This window comes from Salvia miltiorrhiza, chromosome 2 (assembly GCF_028751815.1).
Source record: "Salvia miltiorrhiza cultivar Shanhuang (shh) chromosome 2, IMPLAD_Smil_shh, whole genome shotgun sequence".
In the NCBI taxonomy this organism is placed as follows: Eukaryota; Viridiplantae; Streptophyta; class Magnoliopsida; order Lamiales; family Lamiaceae; genus Salvia; species Salvia miltiorrhiza.
In genome coordinates this window covers 68,288,670-68,299,415 of record NC_080388.1, presented here as the reverse complement: position 1 = coordinate 68,299,415, position 10,746 = coordinate 68,288,670, and the positions used below count along the sequence as shown (strand labels likewise).

Genomic DNA, 10,746 nt, shown 5'->3' with positions numbered 1-10,746 from the left:
GAAACAAAAGGGCCCAAGTAGTGTTGACAAGGAGCTGCGAATCCTAGGGTACAAAGAGACCCTAAAAACCTGGATTCTCACGTCAACACAAGATCTCAAAGATATCTTTTCCATATGGATAGAAGTGCGCCAGAGCCAGAGCAGCGAAGTGAATCGCCAGCGGAACCAAACGCCAGAGCAGCGGAACCAAACGCCAGAGCAGCGGAACCAAACGGCAGAGGAACCAATACGCCAGAGCTGCGAAGTCAGGGCAGAGAAACCGAAAGACAGAGCAGAGGAGAAAGTTAGCTCTGACTCAACAAGAGACATCCTGTGGAACTAATGAAGAAACATCCTATTGTCTACACAATGACAATTAAACAAAGAGTAAAGAAATACTCTAACATATGTGAAACGAAAGTTATGATAATTTCAAATTTCATTCTATATATATATATATATATATATATATATAGGAGGCCGCTCCAATGAGACCCCCTAATTTTAGTGAGATCTAGGGCACGATCTGGTGCGTTTATTTTATCAATCCTATGGCTGATATTGTATCTGGAGGGTGATTTTTTTTCACAGGGTTCGAATCCTGGAGGGAGCAGAATATTTTAAATTTTGTTATTCATCAGCATATACTGCATTGTTCATCAGTATATACGGCCCTGTTCATCAGTATATATGTCTTATTCATTACGAATTTTTTAATTTTTATTTTTCATCAGTATATACATCTTGTTCATTAGATATACGTTTTGTTCATTAGTATTATATGTCTTATTCATTGTCCTAGTGTTTCACGAAAATTATGGGGTCTCACTGGAGCGCCCCCCTATATATATATATAGAGAGAGAGAGAGAGAAAAAAAAAAAAAAGTTAAACAAAGAATGCTAAATATTTAGAGAATAGAGAATTCGTGAAATAAAAACGAACAGATCTACAATTTTTACGAACAAATCAATGTACCGCATGAACATAAATGTGCTCCGGGTTCGAATCCTGTTGATGACGAGTTTTTCTCTTTTTTTACTAAATAGTACGTCTGTTCGTTAATTATGTTGATCTGTTCGTAAAATGTATAGACTTGTTCAAAATGAAATATATAATAATTCTCTGTTTAACTTAACCCTATATATATATATATAGGGATGAGTTATACTAAGAGTTATATTTCGTGAGAAATGAGAATGATTGAATAAGTCAGTATATAGTGTTGCATAAGCTGTTTGTAATGACTGAATAACATTTTTACATGAGTTCGAATCCTGGAGGGGGCGAAAATTCTATCTAATTAATTGAATTTCGTTATTCAGTCATTACAAGTAGCTTATGCAACACTATATGCTGGCTCAATCATTCTCATTTCTCATGAAAGATAGCATTCTTAGTATAACTCTTTCCTATATATATAGGATATATATGTATGATCTTCAAATAAGAACGACGATTTAAAATAAGAATGAAGAACTATTTTTAATCCTTCAATCATGAAGAGGTGCATCATGTTGATAGATCACGTGTTCGAATTCTACATAAAATAATTTTTTATTTTTTGGAGTGCAATAAATTTTATTGCAAATGCAATAATTTTATAAGTCTAGTAATATTTTCATGATAAATGCATTTTTTATAATAACTCACCCCTTTATATATAATTTGTAGTTAATTGGGTCAATCACAATTGCTAACATATTATAATCAAAATACATGTATAGAATAAAAAAGAATATTGCTAAATTGTTCACCTATTCTCTCTCACATGCCAAAGAATATAAATTATATAATTGTATTAATTCCGATCCTTGACTTCTCGTCAAAGTCCATACAATCTTCATGAGGATTAATCAATTTTAATTTTCAGGATATCTCTATAATTAAAACATTGTTAATTTAGTGCTCGATTATCTTATGCTATATATCTTCGGGAGGCACGCACACCACACAATATATTGTATATAAATGCATAATCTGAAATGCGATGCCAAATTAACAAACTATAAATAGTATATACAAGCACCCATGCATATATAATTCGTCAACATACATAATCTAGTTGCCTTTAAAATTCATATATAAAAGTCTCTATTCTTCTTACTTTCCATCCGAACTCAAGTTGACAGAATTATATTAACCAAAAAATGAGGTCTATAGTTTGTTTCTTGGTGATGTTTGTTTCAGTGTCATGTGCAGTGGATAGGAAGGATCCTAATACTCAAACAAGAATCAACCATATCTGCTCACAAACCAGTGATTACAATCTGTGTCAAATTATTCTCAACAAAAACTTATACACTCCTATTCAAGATTTCAAAGGCCTAACTCAAATATGTCTTGCTCAAACAATTATATATACCTCTGATACCCAAATATTCATAAGGAACTCGGAGAGAAACGAGACGAGTCAAACTCAACGAGATCTTTACAAGATTTGTGAATCAGGATATGGGATATTGCTGAATCAGTTCACAGATGCGACTTTTGCATTCGGAAAGGGGGATTACAAGTCGATGTTATTTGATATAGAGAAGAGTGAGAGGTTTGTGAATGACTGTGAGAATGTGTTGGGCAACAAGATAACTCAATTGCATGACAGGAATGTGCATACTAGAGTTCTTATTCAAATGTCGAATGCTAGTGGTAACCTTATTGGCTCTGAGTTGTAATATATTCATTAATATTTTTTTTGAATAAATAAATTAATTAATATATAAACTTTGTTATACATTTGATGGGTGATATTTTTAGTGGACGTACCATCCTTTATATATAGTTCAACTTTCATCATAATTTGATGTGGAAAAGTAATGCACTTCATTTTCTTTAATGCTATGATATTATTAGTTGTATATGCATTTTTATAGGGAAAATACATATTAAATTCATTTATAAACAAAAAGGAATAAGAAAGACGATTGACTTGCAAAGTTATTATACATACTTTGGACAAACGTATATTTTTAATTGACGTTTAAGGCCATTTTCAAAATATTTTGAACTTTAGAAAATATCAATTTTGTATCAACATATTTAACTTGTTACAAATTTAACATAAGATCAAAATTCAGCCATCTGAATAATGACGTGGCACCAAATCCTACTTTTACTAAAATTACAAAAATGAGAGGGAAATCCGCCTCTATCGAAACACCAACATTTTATTCCAAAATTTAAACTAGTTGCCCATTCGCGCATTGCATGGTGAAATCAAATTAAATGATATTTTAAATAAATAAATATAAATATTAAACAGAATAAAAAAATATAATATATAATTTAAGAATAAAATATCAATTTCTCAATAAAATCCCAAATTTTAAAACTTAATTTTTTGAACTATGTATAAAGTTCAATAATAATTATAGTTATTAAATAATTTTAAATTGTTTGATAATGAAAATTAATATATACATTATTATTATTATGGATTCCACGTAATAATAAATAAATAAATATTTTTATACACAGACACAAATAAAAAAGTTGTAAAATCTTAACAAAGAGAAAGAAGATAAATATTTTAAAATTTTAATAACCTATCCGTTTTAAATTTATTTTTGATGATTTTTATAACATATTAAAGATCTAGTTACGAACTTAAACCTCATATGTATATTGAATATTTCTTCATAAATCAAATTTGACGATATTTAAAAAAGAATTAAAGTTATATTAGAGAGAGAGAGAGAGAGAGAGAGAATTAATAAAAAAAAATAATGGGAGAAGTGAGAGAAAAAATGGAGAAAAAAGAAGTCCTCTTTTATATATTATATAGATTATACAAGAAAAAGGGTAAATTCAATTACAATATTTATAGTGAAATGACTTAATGTTTATAGTTTATATGTTGAATTATATTCCGATCGAATTGAACATAAGAATTCATGCATGTGGGAGGCCCATCTTCATTATTTCTTCTATTTAATCTCTAATTTGGCCCAATCAGTTCGCTGGCCCAGTAAATGTGGCACCTCCCCTGAAGCCGAATATCCTGAGTAGTCACTATGTGTTATTCTCTTTCCAAACTTAATAATAATAAAAAAAAAATAGCAGATTTATGTGATCATTTAATTAATCACACTCTGCTACGTTTTCAAAGAGAGAGAAAGGCTACATAGGCGGTGACTTTTCTAGGAAGCATGTCCAATGATAGTTGTCCATTTAGCTTCGAAGATGAGCAAAGGAAATACATATCAGACCATCTTTATCGGCAAAAAAAAAATTGCCATGGTCGAATGCCACATGAGTAAAACAAATAAAATAAAAGGTAAAGGTATAGATTGGCCCTTAAACATGACACCCCTATAAATTTTATCCCCTCAAGATTAGTCAAGGCGCGTTGACCTCCTTGAACTTTCGAAAAAAGGGTGCACTTAAACCCCTCCGTTAAACGGCCCCTTAAACGTCATTCTTTATTATTATTATTTTTTTTTTGGGCGGGCCCTACTCCTCTCTCTCTCTCCTCCACCGCCAACATCCTGTTCGACTCTAGGGGGAGGCTCAAGTTCGCCGATTTCGGATCGGCGGAGCTATTCATGTTTCCGAGATGAACGGGGTGGTTGGAACGCCGTACTACGTGGCGCCGAAGGTGTTGATGGGGATGGATTACGATGAGAAGGTGGATGTGTGGAGTGTCGGCGTGATTTTGTACATAATGCTCGCCGACGTGTCGCCGTTCTACGGCGATGGACCGGCGGAGAAGTTTGAGGCCGTGCTGCGCGGTAATTTAAGGTTTCCGCTCGGTGTCGCCAGAGGCCAAGGATCTGTAACTTAAAGACGACTACTAAGATAATACAACCCAAATTTAAACTAAGCTAGAACTTGAACTTTCACACATTTTTAGAAGAACTTGAGCTACCGCAGTTAAGTTAAAGAATCAAAACAGGACCTCGGCGAACCACATATATGTAAATAGCCCAGACGAAAAGAATGTTGAAGAAGACAAAAGCCGGCGCTGAAGCCCTCACTCCAGCAACCCTCTTGCACAATCTCACCATCCCCGTCACAACTATTAGATCTAAGTGAGTATTCTCTCTACATTCCATCTATTAGATCTCGCAATAGAGGAATCATGAATCCATCAGCTACTATTGGTTCAATAATTTTGAGGCTAATTTCATTTTGATGTCTAATTTCAGGGCATCCATGGATCATAAACGGAGGAGAGATGTTATCCATGGCGGATTTAAGCTAAATCGTTTCCCCTGCTGCTGGACCAATAGATAAAACCCGATCACCGGAGCTGTACATAGAGGCGGCGGCGGCTAGCCCTGCGGCGGTGGTCAAAGGGAGAAACAGATAAATAATTTATAAGTTCTACTGTATGTTATGCGGCGTAGTAGATGAATCCTTCACCCTTTTTGTAGAGGAAAATGGTAGAGCTCCTGTTTGTTTTGGATCTGTGGCCTTGCATCATTTTCCTCCGTGGTGAGAGATTTGAGATAAGTGAGAGAAGAGAGAGAGAGGAGTGGGGTCAGCCCAAAAAAAAAAATTAAAAGAAAACGGCGTTTAAGGGGCCGTTTAATGGAAAGGTTTAAGTGAACCATTTTTTCAAAAGTTCAGGGAGGTCAGCGCGCCTTGACCGATCATGGGGGTAAAAGCTATAAAGGTGTCATATTTAGGGGCCAATCTGCACCTTTGCCATAAAATAAATTAAAAACTGACAAGGGTGAAACCAGCCACGGTCGACCACAAGAAAAATGAGTCCATGTGGTCTCTCTCTCTCTCTCTCTTCTATATTCTATCAATAAGAAAGAGACATATGTCTTTATTCTATTGGCTTTGTAGATTTTATTTAAGTTATTATATAAAATTACCATATCTTTTATATAAAATATTAAAAAATTAAATTAAAAATATCAAAATTTATATATATTTTTTACTCTCTTCAAATACAGACAACTCTTGCTATATTTTGACATACCTTTAAATTCTCTTATTTTTCCTCTACATAAAATTAATTCCAAAAGAATTAATTTGTACATTCAACATATTTCCAACATATTTTTTGTTCATTGTTTTTGAATTTTTATTAATTTGTTATTTTTCTATTTTAATTTATATTTAATATTACAAAAATTATTACGATTAAAAATAATAATAGAATAATTATATATAATGTTGTGGTTGGGTGATTGGAGTGGTCATTGATAAATCAACAAAAATAGAGGTGATTGGGCTGTGATGAATATTACTGATATGAAAGAGAGAAAAATTAATTAAATATTAAAGATGATTGAATGGTTGGGTGGTTGCTGATAAACATATCTATCAAAAATCTCTCCGAGCATTTCAACGCTAATTTGAAAACTCTTATGTGCATTTTGATTTGATTATTTTGGAGCATGTTTTAGGTTTTTTTTCCCTTTCAAAAAAATAATCATTATTTCTCCTTTGTGATGACTCAAATTCTCAATATAATAACACTCAAGTAGTTCAACACTCATAGGCCAAAGAGTATAAGGGGATGTTATTTGATAATCTATGTCATTTGAGTTCATTTTAATTGATTTGTATCTCATTAAAAAGATGAAATTGGAAATATTCTAATAATGAATATAAAAATATTCAATTATATATATTCTATTAATAATGAAAAGTAAACAACTTTAAATGTATTAATTTCAATCCTCGACTTCTCGTAAAAGTCAGTACAATCTTCATGAAGATTAATTTGTTTGAGGATACAATCAAATCATTGCTTGGTGCTCGATTTTCTATACTACATTTTCGGGAGGGACGAACCATATACCATATTATGCCTATACAGAAAATTTATTTTAGGCACACCCTTGTATATATATATATATACAATGCATAATCTGAAATATGATACTAAATTAACAAACTATATATATAGTGTATTCAAGCCACCCATGCATAAAATTCATCGCATCATGTACAAAATACATAATTTGTACATGTCAACCATTCCTCAGTTGCCTAAAAAATTATACACATAGACATATAAATAAGCCTCTACTCCTATTTTTCCATCTGGACTCAGAATTATATACAAAACATATTAAAGAAAAATGAGGTCTACACTTTGTTTCTTAGCATCAATGTTAGTCATGTTTGTTTCAGTGTCAGGTATAGTGACTAGAAAGGATCCTGCAACTCAAGTAAGAATCAACCATATCTGCTCACAAACTGATTTTTATAATCTGTGTCAAAATATTCTCAACAAAAACTTATACACTCCCGTCACCGATTTCAAAGGCCTAACCCAAATATGTCTTGCTCAAACATTGATATATACCTCTGACACCCAAATATTCATAAGGAACTTGGAGAGAAACGAGACGAGTCAAACTCAACGAGATCTTTTCAAGATTTGTGAATCAAGCTATGGAATAGTGTTGAATCAGTTCGCAGACGCGTCTTTTGCATTCGGAAGGGGAGATTACAAGTCGATGTTGTCTGACACAGACAAGTGTGAGAAATATGTGAATGATTGTGAGAGGGGGTTGGGCAACAAGTTAACTGATTTGCATTACAAGAATGAGCATACCAAAGTTCTTATTCAAATGTCAAATGCTAGTGGCAAGCTTATTGGCTCTGAGTTGTAACAAATTAATAAACTTTTGTTATACATTTGACTTTGAGTGATATGTACGTTGAATATATATGTGTAGTTCAACTTTCATATTTGATGTGCAAAAGTAATGCAAAAGGTTTGTGAAACTAGCAGTGCCAGGATCTATCAAATGAGTACCTCCACATATTATGGAATTACTTTTTTATGCGTGTGCTTTCAAAAGGTAAATATTTTAGAATGAGAATTCTAATTGGCTTAACCCGATGCTACTTTATTTTTTTTGAACTTTTAGTAGAAAAAATATTTATGAGTTTGACACGATGGTGATAGATTTATTGAGAACAAGATCCAGTTCTGGAGTATATTAAAAAGGATTAATTCAACTCAATACCTATTTTTCTTATTTTTTGTGGATTCGCCACTAATATGTTTTAATTAATTTCGAGTCAATACATGAAATTAGCTTATTTTTTATAGTAAATTTAAAATTTGATGAGTTAAATAAAAAATTTTAAATTTGACCACTTTTTGTGCAAAAATTCAAAACTACCCCTAACCTAAAAAATTTTAAAAATAAAACGCTCCAAAAAATCTTGTTCAGACCGCTCTCTCCCATTCTGGCGCTGTCTAGTCCTCCTTCTCCTACGTCACTCCTAAATCCATCGTATTTCAGGTGATTGTTGGAGGTGGTGGTTCCTTTGTAGGATGTGGAGGTGATGCAGCTGCAGCCTCTGGTAGTGGTGGTGCAGCTGTTGAGGCGCTTGCTGTTGGTGAATTAGAGTTTTAGGGAAGATGTAGGAGAAGTAGTGTTTCTGAAGATGTAAAGAAATTTCGCCTATGTGAAATTCTGTTGACATCTGGCATATGTGAAGATGATTTAGCCACCCACCAATCATATATACTCTTGACTGATAGTTGTTAAATCGGTCAAATATGTAAGACTTTCACAAAAAATCAAGCAAATCCATCAACATCAAGAGTATTTAAAGAATATGGCATAAGAAGCTTATGTTTATAAAAGATGGCATTTTTCACATATAACTTAAGGAATATGATATTTTAAATTTTCACTCATTCTTGATAGGTACTGTATCATATGGTGATGTGAACAGTACCAAGTGTTTAAGTAAGTTGCTAAAATTTGATGTGAATTTATTCAGATATGTAAGGTTGCTTGTTGTCAATTACTGTGGAGGTGATGAGTTTTGTGTGGGTAATGTTCTTTAATTCACAACCAATTCAATGAATTCACAACTGAATCCATAATAGTGGTTGTGAATTTAAATTTTAAAGCTTAAATTCACAACCGACACTAACTCTAGTTGTGAAATCAAGCTTTAAAAGTTGAATTCACAAGTGTTGGTTGTGAATTCAAGTTTTAAATTTTGAATTCACAATCAACACTATTTCTAATTGTGAAATCAATATTTAAAACTCGAATTCACAACTGAATAATTAGTGTTGGTTGTGAATCAAATTTTAAAGAATGAATTCACAACCAGAAATAGTGCTAGTCGTGAATTTGAGTTTTAAACCTTGAATTCACGACTAACACTATTTCTAGTTGTCAATTCAATCTTTCAAACTCGAATTTACAACCATCAGTAGTTATTTTCAAAATTCAATCTTTAATCTTTAGTTTCAGCCCCGGCAGTGTTTTTTTCTATTCAAATCATTTTCATGAAATATCATTCTAATTTGTTTTTAACATTCTTGTCTTATAGTTTAACTATCAATGTTTACAATAATTTAGTACTCTTAAAATGATAACTAATGGTTCTCTTGTAAGTTGTAATGCGAACATTTTATATGTGAAACGAAAGTTATGATAATTTCAAATTTCATTATATATACATAGGATATAGGATGATATTCAAATAAAAATGAAAATTTAAAATAAGAATGGAGAACTATTTTTAATCGTTTGATCATGAAGAGATGCATCATGTTGATGAATGAATACAGCACCTTATTTCGAATCCTACATAATTTTTTTTTAAAGTATAATAAATTTTATTGCAAATGCAATAATTTATTTAGTATAATATTTTCATATTAAATGCAGTTTTTATAATAACTCACCCCTTTATTTATATATATAATTCGTAAATTAATTGGGTCAATCACAACTTCTAACATATTATAATCAAAATACATGTATAGAATAAAATAGAATATTGCTAAATTGCTCACCTATTCTCTTCTCTCTCACATCACATGCCAAAGAATATAATTGTATTAATTTCGATCCTTGACTTCTCGTCAAAGTCCATACAATCTTCATGAAGATTAATCAATTTTAATTTTCAGGATATCTCTACAATTAAAACATTGTTAATTTGGTGCTCGATTATCTTATGCTATATATCTTCGGGAGGCACGCACCACACAATATATTGTATATAAATGCATAATCTGAAATGCGATGCCAAATTAACAAACTATAAATAGCACCCATGCATATAATTCGTCAACATACATAATCTAGTTGCCTTTAAAAAATACTATATATAAGTCTCCATTCTTTTTATTTTCCATCCGAACTCAAGTTGATAGAATTATATTAACAAAAAAATGAGGTCTATAGTTTGTTTCTTGGTGATGTTTGTTTCAGTGTCATGTGCAGTGGATAGGAAGGATCCTAATACTCAAACAAGAATCAATCATATCTGCTCACAAACCAGTGATTACAATCTGTGTCAAATTATTCTCAACAAAAATTTATACACTCCTATCCAAGATTTCAAAGGCCTAACTCAAATATGTCTTGCTCAAACAATTATATATACCTCTGATACCCAAATATTCATAAGGAACTCGGAGAGAAACGAGACGAGTCAAACTCAACGAGATCTTTTCAAGATTTGTGAATCGGGGTATGGGATAATACTGAATGAGTTTACAGATGCGACTTTTGCATTCGGAAAGGGGGATTACAAGTCGATGTTATTTGATATAGAGAAGAGTGAGAGGTTTGTGAATGACTGTGAGAATGTGTTGGGCAACAAGATAACTCAATTGCATGACAGGAATGTGCAGACTAGAGTTCTTATTCAAATGTCAAATGCTAGTGGCAACCTTATTGGCTCTGAGTTGTAATAAACTTTTTTTTTTTGAATAAGCAAATTAATATATAAACTTTGTTATACATTTGAGTGATATTTTTAGTGTACGTACCGTCGTTTTTATATAGTTAAACTTTTATCATAATTTGATGTGG

At 32.0% G+C, this 10,746-nt stretch overlaps 2 protein-coding genes across 2 annotated transcripts in view; one reads left to right on the top strand and one right to left on the bottom strand.

Annotated features, from left to right (window-relative positions):
• Positions 1–10,746, bottom strand: part of LOC131008566 (uncharacterized) — a 590,934-nt gene that overhangs the window by 463,385 nt on the left and 116,803 nt on the right. The gene's annotated exons all lie outside the window — the stretch shown is intronic.
• On the top strand, positions 2,128–2,652 carry LOC131009919 (uncharacterized). The gene has a single exon (XM_057937318.1). It carries the CDS (start codon positions 2,128–2,130, stop codon positions 2,650–2,652), a length of 525 nt encoding a protein of 174 aa, XP_057793301.1.